At 54.4% G+C, this 25,829-nt stretch overlaps 1 protein-coding gene and 1 long non-coding RNA gene across 2 annotated transcripts in view; one reads left to right on the top strand and one right to left on the bottom strand.

Annotated features, from left to right (window-relative positions):
- KATNIP (katanin interacting protein) overlaps positions 1-25,829 on the bottom strand; it is a 200,623-nt gene that overhangs the window by 25,677 nt on the left and 149,117 nt on the right. Inside the window, exons 16-18 of the mRNA XM_040463627.1 lie at positions 8,042-8,921; positions 898-1,623; positions 7-86 (exon numbers count right to left, since the gene is read on the bottom strand). Of these exons, the coding sequence (XP_040319561.1) occupies positions 7-86; positions 898-1,623; positions 8,042-8,921 (1,686 nt within the window). The remainder of the gene's footprint in view (positions 1-6; positions 87-897; positions 1,624-8,041; positions 8,922-25,829) is intronic.
- On the top strand, positions 12,394-14,458 carry LOC121022502 (uncharacterized). The gene is made up of 3 exons (XR_005786974.1): positions 12,394-12,579; positions 12,866-12,980; positions 14,398-14,458. It is a non-coding gene; the product is annotated as an uncharacterized LOC121022502 (long non-coding RNA).

Here is a 25,829-nt window from a genome sequence, read left to right as displayed (position 1 = left end):
GTCAAATGTCTCATCAGAACAGAATATGGCCTCCAGAATGTCATCGTCGGTCGTGAATAAGATGGTGTCTCCAAAGTGCTCTGGGGCTGGATGGGTCACAAGGAAGACAGAAGAGTCGACTCACCCCAAATCCAAATAGTTTGTAGACCGGGAACCCAAACCCATCAACCTTTGTGCTAGAAAATCCCAAACCACCCACCGTCCCCGATTTGTGTAAGCAAACCTCATTATTTATTATTCACCCACCGCAAATGGGATTCCCGTGGCCTAGATCAATGAAGGCATCTAATCTAAGGAGGGTCATGGTGATCGGTCCTGAAGTAGGCGAGGCATCCTGGCAGGATGCTGTTGGGACCCCCACCCAGACCCCTGCCGATCCTTTTTTGGGGGGCTGGAGGCTTGCCTGGAAGGGCGTGGGAGTGACACCCCCAAACCAGGGAGCCTGCAGGGTTCCAGAGCTCTTCTGCTTTGCTTTCAGGAAGGACGGACTTTGCAGTTTAAGCTCCAGAGCTCTCTCTGGGATCGGGCTGAGGCTGGGCTTCTCCCAAATTGTATCCTTGCCTGGCTTCCCCTCATTCCTATCCTGTCTCTCTCCTTGGACCACAGGCTCTCCTGGGAGCACCCCCTCAATAAGTTGCTTGCGGAAGAATTCCCCCTTCTCCGACTGAGGCTCTAGGGAAGCTGAGTGGGGCCAGCGCCCAGGGGAGACGTTTAAATGAGGTCAGCTCACCCGTGCACCCCCGCACACCCCCGTGCTGCAAAAGGGGAGGAGTGGGCCGGGCCTAGGAAGAGGAGAGACCCATCTGTCACTGGCGAGCCAGGGTCTTTAGTGTTTCCTCAGAGCCTCAGCGGGTGGCAGGTAGAGGCTTCCAGAACATTCTTACAGACATACTGTACCTCCTGTCAGGGTCCCCGAGGCCTTGGCGATTTCTCCTTTGAAGATGCACTGCGAGTCTAACAGCATGGTGATGTCCTTCACGCCACGGAAGGAGTGTATCCGAGATTTATTGTAGTTCCAGATCCGGATCAGGGCGACCTGGCAAGGGTGCACGAAGTCTACGGAGATGGTGTGGGGCTTGCCCAGTGTGAAAGGGGCCAGCCAGACGTGCATGTCGTCCTGGGTCCTGTTCACCCCGTCGACGAGGTTGGTGACCACGCGGGGGTCTTTCCCGTAGGCCGGTAAAATATTGATGTCGGGGGGCTCGGCTTGAATGTTCGCGATCTGCACCGGCTCCCCCTTGGAACTGAATATTTCTATTCCGTTAAGGCCGACATAGTGCCTGTCCCCCCACGTCGACTTGATGTCGATGACCAGGCGCTGTCCGTAAGGCAAGACGGGGATTTCAAAGTCACTCGCGTCGTCCGTCTCTACGGGACTGTCTTCCCGGCCTCTCCTTGGCCCCAGCTTCTCCTCCTTCCACGGGGGCGGCTGCTCGCCGTGCCGGCTGGCCTTCTGCTGCTGCAGGAACTCGTCCAGGATGTCCCCCTGTGGCTCCATGTTGGAGATGCGTCCCCGGTGGGAGCGGTCAAAGGCACTGAGGGAGTCCCAGGACTCATGCAGCGTGTGTTCCTGCTCACTGCACCACCGGGGTCGTGGCGGCGTCTCGGTGGACCGGGCGTCTTCTGGAAGAACACAGGAGGGTGAAGCCCCATTAGTGCCCTGTGTGCAAGCAGGGACCTTTACAGGCTGTCTCACCCAGGGGCTCTCGGCCAGGTGGGGTCGCCCTCGGGGGGGGGGGGGCGGCATTCTAGAGATCAGTGGGGTGGCTCTTGGGGTCTCAATGCCTAGAGGCCCTTCTGGCCTTTGATGGGTGGGACCGGGATGTTAGTATCCTGCCCGATGCAGGACAGTCGGGGCCTCCTGTCACATGCCACATTCAGGTTGGTAAAAAACTGATGATGGTTACTGAAGTCTAGAATCTGGCTGTTTTACAAAAAGCAAAGTATTTTTCAATATACTTTGAATTTTTTTTTCTTAAGTTTATTTATTTTGAGAGACACAGAGAGAGAGAGAGCATGCGCACAAGCAGGGGAGAGGCAGAGAGACAAGGAGAGAGAGAGAAGCCCAAGCAGGCTCTGCCCCGTCAGCACAGAGCCCAACGCGGGGCTCGAACTCACAAACCGCAAGATCATGACCTGAGCCGAAACCAAGAGTCGGATGCTTCACCAACTGAGCCACCCAGGCCTCCCGAAAAGACGCTTTGAATTTCCTAAGGCAACTGCCATGCTAATCGAGGGAAGACACTTTGTTGTGTGACAACCTTTGCTGGAAATCATCCGGCGTGTCAGACACTCACAGGACGGGCGGGGGTCACGCCACCGCCAGTCGCGCCTGAGTCAGCAGCCAGGGGGTCTGCTCTGAGCCTGTCACGTCACGTGACTTGGACAGCGTCTTCAAAGACTGCCTAACGGCAGGTGGAACGCTCGTGAAAGAACGCCGAGTGGGAAAAAGCCAGACCCGCGACTGTCAGATGCAGCAGATCCTAGCACGGGCGGTGCGCACCAACGTGTTACCACGAGCCTTTCTGGGACGGGAGTAGGAAGGGCTTTTAGCTTCTTTGTCACCTGATCTTCCGAGTTCCCTGGATGTGTTATTTTTATAACCGGGAGAAGGTGCTATAGAAACTGCCAACAACACAGGTATGTTACAAGCAAGGAATTTACTTCTGTGCGTGGCTAGGTTGGCTTCCAGATCGGAAGCCCGCGTCCCCAGCACACGGAGAACACAGTCGGGCCCTCAGAGGCGCACTCCGAAGGCTGCGCTCTCCTCCTCGCGGAACAGAAAGGGCCCAGCGTGCGCACCAAGCAGCGGCCCTGCCCTCGCGGCCACGCCACGGCTAACAGCAGCTGACACGCACGTTCTGTTTTTTCTCCTTTCATATCGGATGGTGCCCTGCACTCCATTTTCTGCCTGTCTCCTAGGGGGCCCGGCTCCATCGATTATCCCCTCTCTCCAGAACCCTCAATCATCTCTTCCCCACTGGCACCTTGCCCTCTCTCCGCCTGCAGATGCGCATAAATCTCTCCCACCTGAAAGAAAAAGGAAGCCAGACCTGATCTCATGACTTCCTCCAACAGCCCCCCCCCCCCCATTTTCTACTTCCCTTTGCTGCGGCCACTGTGTTCTTTCTCCCTCAAGCCCTGCAAGCTGGGGCCTCTTTGTGGAGTTGCTGTTGGGCTCACCCAAACCCCGCTTGCCCTTCTCCTGGTTTTCCTTTGGGGATCACCCCGCCTTCAGACCATCCAGATGAGGCAAATCCCGACGGTGCCCTTCTAGGCTGGGAAGGGAACTATGGAGAGAGGGGGGCTCACTTTGAAGTGGCTCTCCTCTGGGGCACCTGGGTGGCTCAGTCGGTTGAGCGTCCGACTTCGGCTCAGGTCATGATCTCACAGTTCGTGGGTTTGAGCCCCGCGTCGGGCTCTGTGCTGGCAGCTCAGAGCCTGGAGCCGGCTTCGGATTCCGTGTCTCCCTCTCTCTCTGCCCCTCCCCCGCCCATGCTCTGTCTCAACGTCAAAAATAAAATAAACATTAAAAAAAATTTTTAAGTGGCTCCCATCTGCTGCAGGATATCGGACGTGAGCGTGCAGTGCCGCTGGCCAGCTTGCTGCGCTGTGTGGGAGGGGGGGCTGCCTGACAACGAAGCCAACACCGGGGACGTGAGCCAGGAGATGGAGAGCCCCAATGACATCATCTGAGCCCCTGGATCCAGCCATGCCTGAAGCCAAACCCCTGGTGGCTTTCTGTCCCTTGCCTCCATAGGAGTCCTATAATTCCCACGACCCTCCCCTGCGCTGACTTTCTGCACGTACACGATGACTCCGTGCACTCGATCTCTCCTCAGTCCTCATGCCCCACATCCCAGACACAGCTCCTCCACTTGGCGGTCCCTCCTCGCCTGCTCAGGAGCGTTGGCACTTCCGGGCTCTCCGCTGCTGTTTCTGCTGCTGTCAGCCTCCCCACGCCCTTGCCCTGCCCCGACCGGAGGCCTCGGCCCCCTCCGGTCCTCCTCTCTGGCCTCACCCAGCCAGCTCCTGGCTGCCAGGCAGGCACTGCTCGATTTTCTGCATCAAGTTCTGGCTTGTCTCCCCCGGCCACCACCGTCCAGTTCCAAAGACTCCTCGGAAGGCCGAGACATGTCCATTCTGTCACTCCAAACTCCGTGTGCCTCAAAGGGAATTTGTCACCAAACCCCCCAACTGCCACTGTCTCTACCTTGCTGGGAAGCATCTGACTCCTCACCATGCCGCCACGCCTCATACCTTCCTCCCTGACGATCAGCTCCACCGTGCCGGCCTTTCTGTTCCATGGACACCCCAAGTCTCTTCCTGCGTATCCTTGCAGTGTCCTCTCCCAGGAATGCTCTTCTCCCGGATCCCCACGTGCCTGCCCATCTTGTCCCCGCCTCCTCCTTTGCCCCGTTCCCCGGGTGTGTCCCATAGACCTTGGCGCACGTAAGTGCTCAGTTCATGTTTGCCAGCACAGGGACGGCTGGCTGGCGTCGCCGTCATGCAACCCCTGGGTTCAGGCCCGGAGCCGAGGGACCGCCCCCCCCCCCCCACTCCGCCCCCGGCTTCCACCTGTCAGCTCGCCTACACCTGTCCTCTCCCCTCCTCATCTGCCATCAAAAAAGACCCTAGGAGTTTCTTCCTTCTTTTCCTCCAGGTGCGAGGCTTAACATCTGGCAGAAGGAACTTCCCATATGGATCGTCATGACATCAGTTTATTGTGATTTGATTTCCACTGACTGAAATGAATGGCCTGGGGGTCGGTCTGCAAGTGCGTGGAGGAGAGAGAACGGACGTCCTGTGTCAGGGACTCGGCCTGTGTTTCTCGGCCTGGGTGGCCAAGAAAGGCAGGACTCTGCCCTCACTCTGCGTCTGCGTTCCCGACTTACTCTCCTCGAGATGTACGCTCTGGGTTTCGAACGCAGAGACGTGCGGGCCTTCACCTGGACCTCTCGGATGTGACAGCAGGCTGGCCCACGTTTCCCTCTGTCTGCAGAACACGCGGTCACTGCTCCCCGGGAGTTGGGGAGCTGCCGTGATCCGCGCTTTGTCGTTGTCAACCTCCCCGCCCACAGCCCCGAACGGACACCACAAAGCTGCTGCTGCTGCTTTCACGTGCAGTCGACACAGTCTTGGGGGGGTGGGTACCCGTATGAGATGGCGGATTTAAGGTTTAAAACCACCTCTTGGCGGAGGGACGTAAACATGGAGCACGGAGTTCTAAACCCGAGCTTAGGAAAATCAACGGCACCCCCGTGGGGTATGGGCTCATTGTTACTAAAACGGGAAATGAAAACGAACGTAGACACGGCAGAGCCATACGTGTTCAAGGTGAACAGCCTCCAGCCACAGCCGATTGGGCCAAGAGTGGTCACCTGACCCAAGTCGACCAATCAGCGGCTCCCGTGAGACTTTGGGAGCCACAGCCGGAAACCGTTGCTCCCCGGCGGTGAGGCCGTTGCCCACCCCCAGGAAAGAGCAGGGGCAGCTGACCTCATGAGGAAGAGTGAGGGAACGTGGCAGAGGCAGGGCCCGGCAGCCCCGGGGAGTCGCGGCCACGTCTCCTGGGTGCACGCCGGCTTTCCGGAGGGTCAGTGCTCCCACCGGGCAGATGTGATTTCGTTCCCCCATAGCCAATGGACCCCTGATGCGGACCCTTCCAAGATGTGGATGACATTATAATGAGAGGCCCTGTCAGACAAAAGGATTGCCAAGCTCTGTCTTTCGGTGACACCATGACTCCAGTCCCAGGGAAGAACTCAGGCGGTCAACCATTCTACAAGCGTCGTTGGAGGGCTCTGCCTTGCGCCTTTCCTGAAGGGCACGGCTGTGGGATTTGGCTCTACGTAATGGGTAATTTAAAATTTCTAAGCAACTTTCCTTTTTAGCATGACTGGCTTAACAAGCATTAAATCTCAAGGGCCCGGTTCTTAATGTGTCATTGAGCCAAGCAGTGAAATGCCTGGAAAGAAATTAAAATGAGAGAAGAATCTTCTGAACGTGGACAAGTCAGAATAACACCCGTCACCTCGGAGCTCCCAGAGGTTGTGCGGGGTCTGTCTTACCAGGAAGGCTCCACGGTGCCCGGCTCTCCCTGGCCAGGGGCGCTGCGGAGGTGGGGCACCAAAGGGGTGGTAGTTTGAGGCACGGATGCTGGAGCAGGCTGGCCTGGGTTCAAATCCCATTCCAACCTTCCCTGGCTGCGTGACCTGAGGAGCGTTACCTAAACCTCACATTTTCTTCAGCTGTAAAATGGGGCTGGCGTGAGGAGGAAATGAGGATCATTTGAGTAGCGTGCCTGGACGAGAGCCCAGCTTAACACACACACACACACACACACACACACGCCAGGCATCCAGCCACGGCAGTTCCCCTCCCCCACTGCAGAGGACCCACCATGTGTCAGGCCCCCGGGGCCCCTACCCTCAAAGAGCACCCCCACGTCTGCTCTGCTCTCCTCCCTTTCACCCAGTCTCAGGGTTAACTCCAGGTGGGGGTGGGGGGTGGGGGGAGGAGCTCTGGAAGAAGGGAGCCCTTGGCCCACACGGAAAGGCACCTTGAGTCCGAGGGACCTGCCTGGGTGCCCCAGGTGACATCGGGGGTCTGAAAGAGGCCACCGATTCTCTGCATGTCTGAGTGTAGACGTGGGCCGAATACAGACCTTTGGGGTGTTGTTGTTGTTGTTGTTGTTGTTTAAGTGTATTTGAGAGAGCGAGTGGAGGAGGGGCAGAGAGAGAGGAAGAGAGAGAATCCCAGAGACTCCATCCCACGAACCATGAGATGGTGACCTGAGCTGAAAGCAAGAGTCCAAAGCTGAACTGACAGAGACACCCAGGGGCCCCGGGGTCTGTCTTCTGGACAGTAATAACAGACATGCCGACCTGATTCGCTAGGAAATAGATTCCCTGGCTTTGCACAGAGATACACCAGGAGGCAGAATCCCGGGGTCGGGGGCGGGGGGGGGGGGGGCGTGACGGTGATGAAGAGCAACAGCTCACACCTTCCGGGTGCCTTTTTGTGCCCGACGCTGCACACGTATGACCTCATTTTATCCTCCCACGGGGATGGGTGTTACTGGTGCCATTTTACAGAGGAGGACACTGAGGCTCAGAAAGTGGATATGCCAGGCTCTGTAAGTCCCAGCCCAGAGGTACCAGAGCTCAAAGTCGCAGTGGCTGGATTCAAATGGTTCGACTCGTAGCTGTTATGCTGCCCGCCTTCCCAGTAGCCAGATCTGAGTGCAAATAGTCAGAAACCCAGTCTTTGGCACCCTCCTTTCAGACTGCTCACGTATAATCTACTGCAAAGTTGACAAAACAGGTGAGTCCTCCCAGGAGATTTTTTTTTTTTTTGACCCACCTAGTGGTTTAAAAATAATATCAATCAGTTGCCAATTGTTGAAAAATAATATTGTACGTCTCTGATTTCTCTTCACAAAAGGAGAAGGGAGGGGCGCCTGGGTGGCGCAGTCGGTTAAGCGTCCGACTTCAACCAGGTCACGATCTTGCGGTCCCTGAGTTCGAGCCCCGTGTCAGGCTCTGGGCTGATGGCTCAGAGCCTGGAGCCTGTTTCCGATTCTGTGTCTCCCTCTCTCTCTGCCCCTCCCCCATTCATGCTCTGTCTCTCTCTGTCCCAAAAATAAATTAAAAAAAAAAAAAAAAACGTTGAAAAAAAAAAAGTTAAAAAAAAAATAAAAATAATATCAATCAGTTGCCAATTGTTGAAAAATAATATTGTATGTCTCTGATTTCTCTTCACAAAAGGAAGGGAGGGGCGCCTGGGTGGCTCAGTCAGTTGAGCGTCTGACTTCCGCTCAGGTCATGATCTCACGGTCCGTGAGTTCGAGCCCCGGGTCGGGCTCTGTGCGGACAGCTCGGAGCCTGGAGCCTGCTTCCGATTCTGTCTCTCAATCTCTCTCTCTCTGTCCCTCCGAAACCCCTTGCTTTGCAGATGAGGAGGCCCTTATCTGGGGTCCATGGAGCAAATGGTATCATGGGGACAATGGCACCCGGGTCAGACCGCTTCTCAAGCTTACCTCTGCTGGTTGGCTGGCCATCACTGTGACCGCTGCTGAGGGCGTCCTTCCTCGGGCCCCTCCTCCCACTAGCAGGGCGCTCTCTGTTGGAGGGCTGGTTAAAGATGTCAAAGTCGTCACAGACGTTGGGGGTCACCTTCTGGGCTCTCTCCCCAGCGATGACATTCCAGCTGCTTGCTCGCCCTTGCTCACGCCTGGGGCCTTTATCCCCGATCTCAGCCTCTCTAGGACCCTCACCCCTGGCGCCAATGACGTCATCAGATGGAAGCCCGCCTTCCCGGTCCAGTGGCTTCTCGGGACTCAGCCATAGAGGTTTTGGCTTCCTGCCTCCCTGCTTCCTGCCCTTCCCCGCGGCAGAAGGTTGCAACCAGGAGGGAGTTTTTGCTGGTGGTTCGGAGACTTTTCTGCCTGTGAGGTTTTCCAGCTGTTGGATCAGAGAGGGCTCTGGGTCCAGGGCAGGGCATTCCGCAGCCGGGCGGAGGGGAGGAGGACGGGGCACGCCACCCATCGAGGCCGGCATCGGGGCTGGGGCTGCTAATAAGCTCGTGTCTTCGTTTAACTTGGACGAATTGTCTTTCGTGCAATTGGGAGGATTCATCTTTTCGCCAAATAACTTTCCTTGGGAAGAAACCTTCACATCTACCGCTGCTCCAGCTGGCTGTGAGTGGGCCCCATCTGTGCCAGCCATCTTGCAGGCATCTCCGCCTTCTCCCGAGGGGGCACCCACGGTCCTCTCCATTCTTTCCTCCTTCTTGTTTTTCTGGCCAACCAGGACGCTCAGGTCAGCTGGGCCCTCTCCACCTCCTTTGTCCAACGTGCCATCAAAGATGAGCTTTTTATTGACATAAAGCTTCATGTGCTTGGCACCAATGTCAAGATCCTGAAAACACAAAATTTAACAAAATGAAGCTGTGTGGCACCAGGCTGACGTATCACATTTTGGAAGCGGAAGATCAAAAAGAAAAATGTGGAATGCTGGAAACGCAAGCTTTAAAAAACCATAGCACCGGGGATGTTAAATAAGGCTGGTGTCATTTCTGTGTGAACTGTTACATACTTTATAAATCAAAGGACTTTCACAAAGAGACGGCCCCAATTGCTGCCTTCTCACCACTGCTCCCTGCTGGGACATTGGTAATAGCCTGCTAATTGGTCTCCCTGCTTCCTGTCTCTTGCTGCCTTCAACCTCAACTTCACATTGCCAGAGTTCGTTCTCTACAAGAGCAGGTCTGGCCCAGTCACTCCCCTTTCCAAAATTGTTCTTGTTTTTCACTGCCTGTTCTTTAATATATGGTTCCTGGGACCTCTGTGTCAGGAAAGCCTGATGTGCACAGGAAATGCAGAGCCCCTGGTTCCACAGATGTCATTTCAGGTGCCCTGAAAGCAGAGCCTGAGACAAGGGTTGAGTACAGGTTGCTTATGTGAAAGCTGTTCCCAAGAGGGAGTTGGGAGAGTAAGATAGGGCAGGAGAAACCCCCCCCCCCCCCCGCAGTGTTTTTCTGAGCCGGTCCCGGCTGTTATGCACACGGTGTTCCACTCCACTGGGGCCCTCAGAGGAACCCACAGAACACAACTCAGAAGTATCCCTCCCAAGGCGGGAGGCTGGGGTGTTTGTCCACTGACCCCCTTCCCCGCTGTTGAAGGCTGCCCCTGGGGGCACTGACTCCCCACCACACAAACTGAGGCCACTGGGGCTTTGGGATCAGACCCTGAGCAGAAAGGCCGAGAGATCTGGGAGCACTGGAGGCGGTGCCTTGTCAGCATGCCCAGGGACTGTCCCACCTCAGCTGCTATCGGAAGGCGGCGGGGGGGCAAGGGGATGTGGTGTGGTGCTGTGCTGGTAACACGTTCTCCGGACGATTCCTTGGAAGGTGGAGAAGCTCAGGCCGATGGGATGAATTCCGAACTCCTCGGCATGACATACGTACAGTAACCTTCACAGGATCCCTGGCTTAGCCTTCCTGTCTCCTCCCCATGACACTCATGCCCTGCCTCATGCAGGTATTTAATGCAGGTATTTGTTCATGCTTAAAACATAATCACACCTCCTCCTGCTACCGCCCCGACTGTCCATTCCTCTTTACAGCAAAACTCTTTCTTTACAAACAGCTTTACGGGTGCCTCCCTGGCTGAGTCCGTGAAGCGTCTGACTCTGTTTCAGCTCAGGTCACGATCTCGCGGTTCATGAGTTTGAGCCCAGCACCAAGCCCTGCGCTGACAGCGCGAAGCCTGCGTGGGATTCTCCTCTCTGCCCCTCCTCTGCTCTCTCGCTCTCTCTCTCAAAATAAATTTTAAGAAGAAAATTTAAAAACAGCTTTATGAGAGAATACATACTTCATACAGTAAACCATGCGTGTTTAAAGCATACAGCTTGGTAAGCTTTAACACCTGTATACGCTGTGTATCAGCTCCGCAGTCAAGCTAAGGAACACCTCCATCACCCCCAAATTTCCTTGTACCCCTTTGGAATCCTACCCTCCCCGCTTCCCCTCACCCCCAGGCAGCCACCCGTCAGCTTTCTGTCACTGCAGATTACTTTGCATTTTTCTAGAATTTTTGTATAAAAGGAGTCCTGCACTATTTGGGCTGACTTCTCTGACACAGCATAACTGAGGTTCCCTGTGTTGTGTGAATTAGTAGTTTTATTCCTTTTAATTGCTGAGGAGTGGTCTGCTGCAGGGATGCCCCACAATTTGTTCAGTTCTGAGGGTCACTGTCATGGCTGCGCCTCCCTGCCTTCCCTCTTGGCCTTTGCCTCCACCTCTACGTGGTCCCCTGCTTGGCAAGGGCACCAATCCCTGGGGAGGGGTGAAGCCTCCTTGTTAGTCTGGGACAATTGGGATTTCCTCCTGTTGTCCTGGTGCCATCACTCATAAAGTCCACTTTCCACCCTCTGAAGTGTCCCAGTTCGGACAATAAATTGAAGGGTCCAGCGGGCTGCCGGATCCCCTGGGAGATGTGCGGTCCTCAGTTGGGGCGACGGCTTACTCCCCTTCGGTAGATTTCCTTACCAGGCTCCTGGGCCCTGCGCTCCCCTGGTCTCTCCCCTGCTTCCAGCTCTCACTGCTGCAGCCCTAGGCTCCTTGTTGATCCTCCTCTTCGGCTGCCCCAGGGCTCAATCCTAGGCCTCCGGATTCCTCTGCACCCTTTCACTAGGAGGTCTCATCCAAGCCCATGGCCCTAAATACCATCATCACGTTGATGACTCCTGATTATTTCATTTACATTATTTTTATTTTTTGACTCCTGATTATTTTAATCTCCAACCCCGAACTCTCCAGCAAGCCAAGTGACCGCATGACCTCTCTTCTGGGATATCCAACAGGTGTCCCAACCTTAACATGCCCCAAACAGAGTCCTTTCTTTTCTTTTGGAGAGCGAGTGCACAAGTAGGGGGTGGGGGGAGGAGCAGAGGGAGAGAGACAGAGAATCTCACGAGGGTTCAACGCTCAGCACGGAGCCCGACAAAGGGCTCGATCCCTCAACCCTGGGATCACGACCTCAGCTGAAATCAGGAGTCGGATGCTCAACCAACAGAGCCAGCCAGGCGCCCCTGCCCCCCAAAGAATTCTTGATTCCCTCTTCCCAAACCTGGTCTTCGCCCATCTTAAAAACGGTCAGGGGATGCCTGAACCTCGGAGTCCTGATTCCTCTCGTTCTCTTATGTCACAAGTCCCCAGGGGCTCCCTCCAAAACCCCTCCTGAATCTCGGCCCTCTCGTCTCTGAATGTACTGCTGCCCCCCAGCCCATGTGGCCGCCATCCTCCCCGAGACAATGACCACAGCCTCCTACCCGGCCTCTGCTTCCTCTCTGCTGTGCCCGTGCCCCCCACAAGACAAACACACTTGATTGTCTACCCAGCAGCCAGGGGTTTTTTGGTTTTGCTTTGTTTTGAAGTAACTTAACAGGTCATGGCAACCCCCTGCTTAACTCCAGTGCCCTTCGGGGGCCGACGAGGCCTATGTGATCTGGCCCCTGCGGACCTCTGCCCCGGCTCCTATCACATTCTTCCTCCTCCCTCCACTCCCAGCACACAGGTCTGATGGCTGCTCCGTCATCCCGCAGGGCTCACGGCCACCTTGGGACCTGTGGGCTGGGCTGGAGCAGTCTCGTCCAAGATGCCTGCAAGGCGGGCTCTTCCTTGTCCCCAGAGAGATCTTCCTGCCCCTCTCTCGAGCCCTCACCCCATCCGGCCCCCTGTCTCTCCCATCGCCCTGTTTGATTTCCTTCCTGTCTCTGAAATGGTCATGTTTATCAGCTCTTTAGCTTAGCTACGGTCTCCCCCACTCAGACTCCAGCCCCAAGACAGCGGAGGCCCCGCCAATCCCATCCCAGGGCCCAGCAGGTACCTGGCGCACGGCTGGCACTCAACACTGACTTTGGAACTGAAAGTGCCCGAACGCAGGTACTTTTCTCCAGGATGGCACTGTTCTCTGACGACGTTCTGAGAACAAATCTGATCGGAGAAAAACGGTGGCCTGTTGTTTCACCGCTGGATCATTTTCCACCTCGCTTTGGCTTCTGATCTGCTTTTGAGGTACGGGATCTGAGACCCCAGGGGTGTCCATCTACGCTCATTCCCCGCCCTTTGCCTTCCGGAAGCGGGGCGAGTAAGCTCTAACTAAATTTCTAGTTCACCAAGCTACCGCTGCAGAGGTTCCGCAGCAATTTAGAGCGAGGGGCCCTCAAGCCCATGCTACACCACGGGAACCCGGCTTCAATCATCCAATTGCAGGATGGCAGGCTACTATTTGCCGACTGTCAGAAAAGTCGATTCTCAAACCACTCTTTTACATGTTTATATGGATGTGTTCTCTGTTTAGCGGAGGCACAGAGCAAGCGCGTGCTGGGAATTAATCAGGAAAGAGCCATTCGAGGAGGACAGCACGGGCAGCTCCAATGACTAGTTCTGCACAATTACCGCCACGGAAACATCTGGTGAGACAGAAACTCTCATTGCAAGAGGGGAGGGGGTGGTGGGGAGAGGGCTTTCGGTCCGGCACGGCCAGGAGGTGGGCACCGCGGCTCTTATAATGAGACGGCCGGCTCTCCGAGGGTGTTCGTGTACGTTCCGCGAACGGCCCGGAGCACCGCCTGACCTCTAGCCGTCCGCTGCCCCAGCTCTCTCCAAGGCGTCTGGCGGAGCGGGGACAGAAGGAGGGAAGCAGGTGCACCGTCAAATGCCCGCAGGGGCCAGGGAGGTGGGAGACAGATGCACTGACGTAGGACCTCAGGGCGTGATGGGGGGCGTGGGGAGCTGGGAGGCTCAGGCCTTGCCTGATGGTGCTTAAATCTGAGACGTTTCCAGCACTCTGCGGCCAAAGAAGCAGCATCTGTGGGTGGATTTGGTCCAACGATCACCAGAGTGGGCTCCCTGCCGGGGAACCAAGCAGTGGTCACTTCTCCGGGGATTCCAAGGGTGAAGAAACTAAAAGGCTGCATCATCTCACGCAGCCCTTGGAGCAAATCCACACGGTGGGCATTAGGACCCATCTTGCAGATGAAGACAGTGAGGCTCAGCCTTCCCTGAGGTCACGCAGCTGATGCGCACGGGCGGTTAGCCACTCTGCCTGGCATCTCCCTTGGGGTCAAGCTAGATCCAGAGAAGGTCTGGCCACGGGCAGAATCCCCTGCCCTGGCTGGAGCTCTGACTCCACGTCTAGCTTTTAGTAAGTCCCCGTGGACCCAGTCTCTCCCGTCCCCACCCTGGCTCCCTCCTCACCCCCGGGGGCAATCACTGTGGGCACGGGGTGGGGAGTGTGTGCACATGTGCCCTTCCAGATTTTTTCTCCGTATCTATGTACATACTGATGTCCCCGTCACTGCAGCTCAGGGGCGGGGTTAGACACCATGTGAGATGCACGCGTGCAGTGTGGAAGATTCTGCGCGTCCCTATTGCTCGGGGTCCCCGCAGTAAAGCTCTGTATGTGGTATGTCTTTGGACGTGGATATACGGAGAAGATTCTCCCGCTTCTAAAGAACCAGGCTGCTTCCTCCCTTTCCAATAAGCAGCCCTTTAGTCCTGACTGTTTCCCGCTTTGGCCTGGCCTCCAAGAAGTCCAGGGTGAAATTTTGCCTACCGCCTTAATCTTTAAGAGTCACGTGCGCGCACGTGTGTGTGTGTGTGTGTGTGTGTGTGTGTGTGTGTATGCTTGTTTCCTTGGTGCTCATGTTTTCTTCCTTGCTTAACTAGAGTTACCTTTATGCCCCTGTCGATGCTGCCTCAAACCCCTTCCGTAATGGGTTTTCAAAAGGACACTTCGTGAAACCCTACGGTTGGCATGTGATTTGTGGGAACATCCTTCCTCGTCCACATCCCGACTTTGTCGTCCTTCTGTATCTTCCTTCTTTACAGGCGCCGAGAACCAGCCATGTTGAGACAGTCATGCATTTTTAACACATCGGTATTAATATTATTCCAATCTAAGTCATTTGACTGACTCTGCAAGGCCAATTCCCCGCGTGGCCCCGGTGTCGAGTGACATACCCCTTCCAATGAGCGCACGACTGCTCAGCAAAGATTAATGGCGGTGCAGCTCCGTGGGTATTTGCATTCATGAAGTGCTTTCCCCAGAGACAAACACCTGCCTGAAGCACCGCCGGCAGAATGACATTTGGAGCCAGCCCTGGCTGGGCCTACATGCTGAATGCCCTGGAGGGTCCGTGAGAGCAGACCCTTCCCTGGGCACCCAACTGAAGTTGGGCCAGAGGCACGATGGCTGGGCCTCATTCATGGGCAGCCTGGGGGGGCCATCCTGAAGGTCCCACTCCGTAGGCTCTGTCACGAGCTAGGGGATTTGGGCGGACCGGGAGGGGTTTACCCTGACAGTAGGCTTATCAGGGGCGGGGGTGAGGGGGGCTTTGGGGTTGAGCCACTGCTGCCCGGGACCCACCGTGCAGGCTTCGGGACCTGGCTCAGGGGCTGACTCGTCCAGGAACCCCTCGGCCCTCCTCCCCTCCTCTGGGCTCTCGGAGCTGGGCTTACAAGCTGGATGTGGGCAGCTGAACGTGTGGGGACGTTCAGCTGCTGAGTGTCCACATGTGCGTGCCTGTCCTCACCTGGATGTGAGATCTTCAAGGACAGGGAAGAGGCCCAATCCCTAGGTATCTTGGGGCCTAGCTCTGGGAACTGAACGTGCTCCTTCCCGGAGCACCTGAACTTGAATGTTTCATGGGGAAGAGATCTCAGTGGCCTTTCACATGTCCCCTGAGAAGAAGGACAATGAAAACCATTTTTGTGATGGAGAAACTTGAAGAAGACGGTGAGGCACCATGACATTTAACAAGCACCTAGTACCTGCCGGGCTCTGGGCCAAGCACTCTGACCCTTCCAACGTCACACACTCAGGACAACAGACGTGGACGGGACCTGACAGATCGGGTCACAAGCAGCTCTATGGCTAAATCTGTGCCAGGCTGGCTCCCGGAGCAGTTAAAATTTTCAGAACGAGTCAATAAGATCTACAAATTGGGAGCTTTCACGTAACAATGTGCATTTCCGGCCTCTCTTGAACATTGAGGCCATCTGGCATCATGTGGCCAGGGCTGAAAGGCAGTGGCCACTGCCTTGATGGGGCACAGGTCTCCGGTGACCACAGTCTCCACTGAAAGGCAGGACCATGTGATGGGCACCAGACCGCGTGGTAGTCATGTGACCACGGGCAAGATGCTCTGCTTTTCAGTGCCTCAGTTTCTCCATCTGTAGAATGGAGCCCATCACGCCATACCCATCTTACAGGATGGCTGGACGGAAGAACTGGGCTGATACATGCAAAGTCCCTTTGCCTACTGCCTGGCACACAGTACGTGCTCACGAAATGTAAGCTACCATCATGGTCTTGTACCCATTCTACCGCCCCGGATGTATGCACCTGCCAAGGCTGCTACTCAGGGCTAACATGGCCGGGAGACTCCCTGCTCCCCTTGTTCCAGGCAGAGGCTGGCAGCAGGCACAGGAAGAGTCCCATCCACTCTAGCGTGGGGCTTAGTATCACTCTCCCTGTCTCAGGTCAGGACTCCCCTACCTCTGGGCCGAGGCACACGGGCAATGTGGCCAGTTCACCCAGAGCCAATTTTCAAATGTCGTCAAGTGGTCCACAAGCTGTACAACCCCCTGCGGGGCGGATTTGACCAGGGGACACAAGCTGGGGATATCGGAGCCTCAGCAAACTGAGGAACACCTGGGGAAGCATGTGACTTGGTGCCTGGAAGGGTGCGGCCGGAGATGCTAGAAGAGGCCGGGGGCAGGCTAGAGGCGCGCAGGAGGCTTGTGTGTGAAGACACAAGGACCCTGACGTCCCCGAAAGGCGGGGTCTGTGATAAGACAGGCTGGGTGGCCTCGTGGGTTAAGCATCTGACTTCAGCTCAGGCGATGATCTCGCGGTTGGTGAGTTCGAGCCCCGTGTCGGGTTCTGTGCTGACAACTCAGAACCTGGCGCCTCTTTTGGATTCTGTGTCTCCCTCTTTCTCTGCCCCTCCCTGACTTGCACTTGATTTCTCTCAAAAATGGATAAACGTTAAACAAAATTTTTTTTAAAATAAGATGGGCTAGGCACTCCAGGTTGTGGGAACAGCAGGAGCAAAGGCGTAGTGAAGAGGACAGTGTTATGGAGACCAGAGGGAGAGAAGAGTTGGACAAGGACGGAAGAGCCAGAGGGGCCGGTCTGGGGGGCTGGGAGCGGGGGAGGTCCGCAACACACACGCACGCACATGCGTGCAGGGTCCGGGGGAGCATCGCACGTGGGAGGGGCGACATGGTGTGATGCCCGTGTCACTGTGCCGGGGAGACTAGCAGGGACGGGGAGGACGGTGGCGCCGTGATGGAGCTCTGCCACAGCTCCCAGGTGCGGATGTGGCCTGGGGTCGCCACAGCTTCCTTTCTCAATAAAAGTCGAAAATCCCCATTTTCATGTAAAACCGCCCAATTTTTCAAAGTTGGCAACGCAAAGAATTTTGCAAAGGCCGTTGGGAGCCGGCTGAAATCTGTCTGCGAGCGGCCTGTGGTTGGCCGGGGACACAGCCTCCGTGGTGGCCTTCTTCCCAGGATGGACCAGGGAGGGGTCACGGCAGGGGGCTGTGCCACTCTCCCTGGAGGCTTCCTGCAGCTGCGAGGTCCCCGGCTCATGCCCCAACTCATCCCATGTCACCGCACTGGCCTCGTTGAACTGTGGTTCGTTTCTGATGCCGCTGGGTGTGAGCTGGCAGGCGTAGACAGCGCATCTGATTCCTGGCCCCAGCACAACAGCGGAGTGTGGGCGATCGATAAGCCCCTGCTGATGAGGCTAAGGGCTGAGAGGCTAAGCAAGTAGAGAGGGAGATGGGGGGCCTCTCGCTCGGGGGTCTGCGGGCCGAAGGAGCAGCTGGGTCCTGAAGGAGACAGGTTTTGGCCACAGAAATAGCAGGACTTAGGAATGCCCAGCGAGGGGCAGAGGGAGAAGAGGAGGACTCAGGGGTGGGAGGCCGCAAGAGGGAGCAGGGGACCAGACCGGCTGGGAGAGACCAGCCTGGGCTCGGGGATGCGGAGTTGGGAGGGTCCGTGGACTGCTGGGCAGAAATGCCAAAGACAAGCGTCTGGGGGCCAGGATGAAAGGAAGCTCGGTTCAGAAGTTAAGCTTTGGGGAAGGTTTAGATCTGGGAGCCGATGAATTTGTCCGACGGCACGTGACTTCTGTGTTCTTGGAGAAAAAGCAAAAAGACCTCGTTTGGATATCATTTCCCACGTGTTCCCTTCTCGTGGAGAGAGTACCTCAGTTTTCCACCAGGCATCCGTCCTTCCCCCAACCTCTCTTCAGAGGGATAACGTGAACCCCACCCCAGGTTGCCTGGCCGGCGTGTCCTAGATCTGGGCCTCTCAGGAGGACAATCTCTGCAAGGGCTGATGTAATAAGGAGTCTGACACCATTAAGTGCCACCCCTTGGAGACTGAGGATGAAGCCAACATAGAGGAAAGGAGAGATGCATGGTAGAGGGAGGTAGATTCTGGACCACATCATGTGAACTCCTGGATCCTGCCATGCCTGAAGCCAGATTCCCTATACTCTCTTGTTACAAGAGCTGATGAACTCTCTTTTGTGCTTATGTCAGTTTTTTTTTTTTAAGTTTATTTATTTATTTTCAGAGAGAAAGAGAGTGCAGGAGCGTGTGAGCAGGGGAGGGGCAGAGAGAGAGAATCCCAAGCAGGCTCTAGCACTGTCAGCATGGAGCCTGATGCAGGGATCGAAGGCACAAACCATGAGATCATGACCTGAGCCAAAATCAAGAGTCAGATGCTCAACCAACTGAGTCACCCTGTGCTTACGTCCGTTTTAATTAGGTTTTCTGTTCTTTGCTACCAAGAGAATCCTGACTGACACTCTATCTCTGGGACTGAGAACTTTAATCAGTAGGCTCAGCTACTCAGTCAATGCTGGTCAAGGCAGGCAGGAGGTGGGAGGGGGAGCCCCAACCCCTAGGGGGCCCAGGATTTACTGAGACCGGCACCTGCCTGCGGGCAGCCCTCCCCTACTCAGACATCTGTCTAGCCCAGCTACCACTTGTTCCCGCTACAGTCCGCACAGCCCAGGGCAGGGGTCTCGGCTTCCATCCTGGTTCTACATCTGTGCACTCCTCCCTGCTGGGAGGTCATCTGGTCCTGAATCCCCAACCTGCTGCTTGGATCCTGAACACCTTGTTGGGCCCCCTCTCCGAAGGCCGAATTCTCTGCTTGCCTCTCCTGCCCCTGCAGGCTGGGGGCCTGTTTCAGACCCAGGACTCCTGGGGCTCTCAAGGTTACCATGCCCCTAACCTCCTGAGTGTGGACTCGGCTCCCAGATTTCAGCACCCTCTGGTGACTGACAGTGGCCTAGACCAAGCCCGAGGTCACGCACCTGGGTCGGTCCCCTTCCCACCAGCCACCCTACTAAGATGCATGGTGCTCCCCAGGCTCGAGGCTGCCCAGACCCTGCCATGGGGCACAGCCACCAGGTCGCTCAGACTCGGCTGTACCTCAGTTGCACCTTTGACTTCAAAGCTACTGCCACGTTTGGTCTTAATCCAAACAAAGCAACTATAAAAAAAAAAAATTGGGGGGGCACCTGGGTGTCTCAGTTGGTTGAGCATCTGACTTCGGCTCAGGTCGTGATCTTGGGGTTTGTGGGTTTGAGCCCATCATCGGGCTCGCTGCTGTCGGCGTGGAGCCTGCTTCGGATCCTCTGTCCCCCCCATCCTCTCTGCCCCTCCCCTGCCTGCATTCTAACAAAAATAAATAATCATTTTTTAAAATCCCAATTTTTATGCCACAAACACAGACACTCTGATCAATGGAACAGGATAGAAAACCCAGAAATGGACCCACAAACATATGGCCAACTCATCTTTGACAAAGCAGGAAAGAACATCCAATGGAATAAAGACAGTCTCTTCAGCAAATGGTGCTGGGAACACTGGACGGCGACATGCGGAAGAATGAACCTGGACCACTTTCTTACCCCAGACACAAAAATAAACTCAAAATGGCTGAAAGACCTCAATGCAAGACAGGAAGCCATCAAAATCCTCGAGGAGAAAGCAGGCAAAAACCTCTTTGACCTTGCCCGCAGCAACTTCTTACTCAACACGCCTCCGGAGGCAAGGGAAACAAAAGCAAAAATGACCTACTGGGACCTCATCAAAGTAAAAAGCTTCTGCACAGCCAAGGAAACAATCAGCAAAACTAAAAGGCAACCAACAGAATGGGAGAAGAGAGTTGCAAATGACATATCAGATAAAGGGTTAGTATCCAAAATCTATAAGGAACTTCTCAAACTCAACACCCAAAAAACAAATAACCCGGTGAAGAAATGGGCAAAAGACATGAATAGACACTTCTCCAGAGAAGACATCCAGATGACCAACCGACACGTAAAAAAATGCTCACCATCACTCATCATCCGGGAAATACAAATCAAAACCACAATGAGATACCACCTCACACCTGTCAGAATGGCTAACATGAACAACTCAGGCAACAACAGATGTTGGCGAGGATGCAGAGAAAGAGCATCTTTTTTGCATTGATGGTGGGAACGCAGACTGGTGCAGCCACTCTGGAAAACAGTATGGAGGTTCCTCAAAAAATTGAAAACAGAACTACCCTATGACCCAGCAATGGCACTACTAGGCATTTATCCAAGGGATACAGGGATGCTGTTTCGAAGGGGCACATGCACCCCCATGTTTATAGCAGCACCATCGACAACAGCCAAAGTATGGAAAGAGCCCAAATGTCCATCGGTGGATGAATGGATAAAGATGTGGTATATACATACAACGGAGTATTACTCGGCAATCCAAAAGAATGAAATCTTGCCATTTGCGACTACGTGGATGGAACTAGAGTGTATTATGCTAAGCGAAATTGTATTTCACTTAAGAGAGTGTATTATGCTAAGAGAAAGACAAATATCATATGACTTCACTCATATGAGGACTTTAAGACACAGAACAGATGAACATAAGGGAAGGGAAGCAAAAATAATATGAAAACAGGGAGGGGGACAAAACAGAAGAGACTCTTAAATATGGAGAACAAACTGAGGATTGCTGGAGGGGTTGTGGGAGGGGGGGGAATGGGCTCAATGGGTAAGGGGCACTAAGGAATCTACTCCTGAAATCATTGTTGCACTCTATGCTAACTAATTTGGATGTACACTAAAAATAAATAAATAAATTGAGACCATTAGGGATACTTGAACACGAACCGGGCTGTGGCGCACAATAACCAATTACCGCCAGGTATGACAGTGGCATTGGAGTTGCATAAAAACAAACTCCTTATCTGTTAGAGATGCGCACTGAAGAACTGATGAGTGGAATGGTATGAGAGCCACAATCCATGTGGTGGGAAGTAAATGAAACCAGAAGGGCGGGATGCCGATTACCACAGGAGCAGGTGAGCTCATCTCTTTCCTTCCAGGTTTGTTTGAAAATTCTCCCTCCTGCCCCAAACAAAGGCCTTGTTGGAAATGCAAACGTTGTCCTGGGATGAAGCGAGTCTCCCCGGGGGGGAACCCCATAAGCACCAGACCCCTCATCCAAGCCACCATGACCCTTAGCTAGACGATGCTAGAAGCCTCCTGTGGGGTCTCCCTGTTCCCTCTAAGCCACTCCCCAAACAGCGGCCGGAGTCATCTTTTAAATTCCTCATATTCTATGACTCCTGGCTCAAAACCCTCCAATCACGACGCCAACTGCTAACACTTGTATAAGACTCACAGAGCTCAGGAGTCATTCTGAGAGCTTTATATGTATTAACTGAAGAATAATTACCCAGTTTTATGGATGAAGAAACGGCGGCACAGAGATGTAGAGCAACATGCCCAAGGTCACACAGCCAGGAAGAGGCGGAAGAGGAGGAGCCAGGACTTGCCCCAGCTGGGCTGGCTCTGGTGCCTGGGCTCTGACCACTTCTCTATATTCTGCCTCTCCGGGCTTAAGATCTGAGCCAGGGAGGCCCACGCGACCTGGTTCCCACCCATCTCAGGGACCTCCCCTTACCCTCTCCTTTGTTCAGTATCCCCAGCCGCAGCCTAGACTCCTATCCTAGAAGTGCTAAGCATGCTCCTGCCTCAGGGCCTTTGCTCCAGCTCTAGCCTCTCATGGAAGGTCTCTCGCTACTCAAAGCAGCCCTGCCTCCTTCTCCCCATGCCCCTCTCCCACGGCCCTATTACATCGTCTCCGGGACACTTAGCGCTACCTGAAATTACATTATTCGTTTATATCCTTGTCCGTTGCCCTTCCCCACGAGAAGGGACAGGGCCGTGTGGACAGGGCCTTGTCTGTTTGTTCAGCACGGCACCCTGAGTGCCAAGATCCGTGCGGTGCCACACACGGTCACCAGCCACAGATGGCGGCTGGCGTTGCAGTCAAATTAAAGGTAAGATGCAGCTTCTCGTAAGAGATAAGCGTGGGCAAGAATGCAGAGACAAGGGAACCCTGCACACCGTTGGTGGGTCCGTGACATGGAGCAGTATGGAGGCTCCCCCCAGAAGGAAGAGCAGGACTTCCACGTGATTCAGCCGTTCTGCATCAGGGGATTTATCCGCATGAAAGGCAATCACTAGCTCGAAAAGATACGGGTACCCCCATGTCCACCTCAGCATTACTTACAGCAGCCAAGACACGGAAACAACCCACGCGTCCACGGACAGGGGAATGGACGAGGAAGTTGTGGCACATACACACAGTGGAATATTACCCAGCCATAAAAGATGAAACCTCGCCGTTTGCAAACGGACGGACCTTGAGTGCACTGCGCTAAGTGAAATAAGTCAGACAGAGAAAGGCAAATATTGCATCATCCCACTTACACGTGCGGCTTAAAAAAAACCCGAACGCAGGGGTGCCTGGGTGGCTCAGTCGGTTAAGCCTCCGACTTGGGCTCAGATCACGATCTCGTGGTCTGTGGGTTCGAGCCCCCCGTTGGGCTCTGTGCTGACAGCGTGGAGACTGGAGCCTGCTTCGGATGCTGTGTCCCCCTCTCTCTCTGCCCCACCCCTGCTTGTGCTCTGCCTCTGTCTCTCAAAAATTAATAAATGTTAAAAAGCAAACAAACAAACCTGAACACATAGATCCAGAGAACAGACTGGTGGTTGCCAGAGGCAGGAAGTGGGAGGTGGTGATAAGGGGGGAGAAGCACCAAAAGGCACAAACTTCCAGGTACAAGATAAAAAAGTCCTGGGGATGTAACATACAGCATGGTGACGGTAGTTAACAATACTGTATCGTAAATTTGAAAGTGCCTAAGAAAGTTGATCTTAAAAGTTCTCATCATGATGGGGCGCCTGGGTGGCGCAGTCGGTTAAGCGTCCGACTTCAGCCAGGTCACGATCTCGCGGTCCGTGAGTTCGAGCCCCGCGTCAGGCTCTGGGCTGATGGCTCGGAGCCTGGAGCCCGCTTCGGATTCTGTGTCTCCCTCTCTCTCTGCCCCTCCCCCGTTCATGCTCTGTCTCTCTCTGTCCCAAAAATAAATAAAAAACGTTGAAAAAAAAATTAAAAAAAAAAATAAAAAATAAAAGTTCTCATCATGAGAAAAAAAAATTTTGTAACTATGTGAGCTGGTGGATGTTAACTAAACTGATTATTTAGTTTCGTTTATTATTTAGTGATTATTTGCAATATGTACCTGTCTCAAAGCCTGTACCCCTAAAACGAATACAGTCTTATATGTCAATTACACCTCAATTAAAAATAAATAAATAAGGGGCGCCTGAGAGGCTCAGTTGGTTAAGTGACCGACTTCGGCTCAGGTCATGATCTCATGGTTCATGAGTTCAAGCCCCGCATCAGGCTCCGTGCTGACAGCTCAGAGCCTGGAGCCCGCTTCAGAGTCTGCGTTTCCCTCTGTCTGCCCCTCCCCCTCTTGCATTCTGTCTCTCGTTCTGTCTCAAAAATAAATAAACGTTTAAAAAAAATTATAAATAAATAAATAAATAAATAAATAAATAAATAAAAAAAATAAAATAAAATGCGGTTTCTTAGTTACTGGCCACACTGCAAGTTCTCAACAGCCACCTGTGGCTTGGGGGTTACTGAACCGGCCGGGGCAGACACAGAGTGTTGATATCATTGTAGAAAGTTCTCTGGGGCAGCAGGGGCTTAGACGGCCATAGCATATCACAGAGTCACACCACTGGGGAACTCTGACATCCATTCATTCATAAACTATCCAAGGAGCAGCTTTTCTGTGTATGAAATACACCCCTGGGGGTCCGTCCTGCCTCACTCGCTGTTGTGACCAAATGGAAGTGGCATCGGCACCGGTTATGCTGTGGGCGAAGATGGTGACAACGTGCCTGTCGTTCCTGAAGGGTGCCACCAGATAGCAGATAACTAACAGGCTTGTTACAAAGGGAAACACAGACCCTGGGGAGCGGCCGAAAGCCCACTTTTTGGATGGGTTACTACACACGAGAGTAAGGGAGACTTCTGGTTCCTTCCGCCTCTCTTCTGCAGGGGTGGGGGCGGTGCTGAGAAAAAAAAACAGAAAAACCAACACCTCTCACGCTCCCCTCTCCACCGTGTCCCCTGCAAGCCACTAGCTGGGCCAAGTCGTGGAATCTGACAAGTATCAAAAAACGTGACAGACGTATTATCACATCCTCCTCCTGAGCCCGAGGCCGACATCACTGATCAATCACACACCCTCTTCTTTTTGAATCAGAAGGAAGGTTCCAGATCCTTCCCAAGACAGCACTCCAGGCAGCCATTGCCAAGCAGAGCCGGTAAAAAAGACACAGTCTATCTGCCCCCTAGGAGCTCGCTACTCTAAGCCCCAGCTTCTTCACCTCCAAGGCTGACACCACCTTGTAGGATTAGTGGGGGTCAGTCAAGATGATTCATTCGCTCAGTTATTGGTGTTATTTGGGTGCCTCACGCCCACCTGATGGACGCGGCACTGGATAAACGGCAGCTGTGACAAGGACAGACATCTGTGTGCTGCCTTCTGTTTGCCTGTGTGGACGGATTCCAGCCCCTGTGTCTTCCCTTCCCCTGAAGTCCCTCCCCTCGGGGCCAGCCCACACCCACCACCTCACCTGATGAGGGGGAGAGGAGCCCAGAAAAGTTAGCCTGGGGATTTAACGGGCGGCATATTTTGCAATAAGAGAGGCTTCCCTTTTTCTAGCACCTTCTCGTCTTATGTTCTCAATACACCTTGGTTGGATTAGCTCCCCCCATTTAACTTTTCTTCCTTGGATTCCCGTACACAAAACACTGTATTAACAAGCCGTGTCTACCAGGCTGAGCTATATTTCCTATAAAGTCTGTTTATCTCCTCTAAAACACACAGTAATAGCATTCTCCGGAGAATATTAAATCAAACCAACCTGCCGCTGCATTTGTTTGCGCTTTCTGCCCCCGGTAAATTCTGGCAACAGACGGGTGTGCGTTACATAAGCAGCACCCCTGTCAGGGACTGCAGTCCTCCGCACTCCACTCTGCGTGTAGAGATACCTCCTCAGGACTCTAATCCCCGCAGCCGAGGCTCCCCAAAGCACCCGCAACGACACCCTGACGTCCTGCTCCTCTTTTTTATTCTTCGCACACAGGGAAGCCTGAGTGCAGGTTCAAGAAGAGAGGCGGGCCGCGGCCAAAAGGGATGAAGCTTATCTGCTTTGTAATCCAGCACATCAAATCCGCTTTTCTTGGCCTGAGACGTATAGTCAATGACAGGGCTGAGCCACAGGGCACGGGCTTGGGCAGTCAGCACTGTTCCATTACTCATTCCAGAAGATGCTGACGACCACCTGCCAGGAAGCGCCCAAGAGGAGAGAGCATGGCCCTACCTGCTGGTAGTGTCCACGGCTACACAGGGGTGGGGGTCCCGCTAGGGCCTGGAGGACAGCCCCTAAGCACACAGCTGGACGCCCGGGGGGGGGGGGGGGGCGGGGAGAATTAGCAGGACGAAGTCCCGGATGGGGGGGATGGGAAGGAGGGAGGAGGGACAGACTCCCCTGGGCTTGATCCTCAGCTTTAACCTTCCGTACGAGCCTGCTCAAACACCCGGAACTCTGATTCTCTGTGTCTCATCTGGATATCAAAAAGCGTAAGACAGCTGCTTGTGGGTTCTGGGGGATGAACTCATTCCTTCAGCTGGCAACCATGCATTTCTACTTCGCAGGGTCTTGACGTGGAGACAGCACAGCTCCTGCTCCCCAGGTGCCCATGGTGGTCTGGGGGAGGCAGGTGTCAATCCCAGTATGGGGATGATGGAACATATTCATGAGGGCCAGAAGTGGCATAAGGGCCAGGGGTCAGGGCCAGCTTCCTGGA

Source organism: Herpailurus yagouaroundi, unplaced genomic scaffold, assembly GCF_014898765.1.
Source record: "Herpailurus yagouaroundi ecotype Mexico unplaced genomic scaffold, PumYag 410, whole genome shotgun sequence".
In the NCBI taxonomy this organism is placed as follows: Eukaryota; Metazoa; Chordata; class Mammalia; order Carnivora; family Felidae; genus Herpailurus; species Herpailurus yagouaroundi.
The sequence above is the reverse complement of the archived record's forward strand: the minus strand, read 5'-3'. Positions and strand labels throughout refer to the sequence as shown.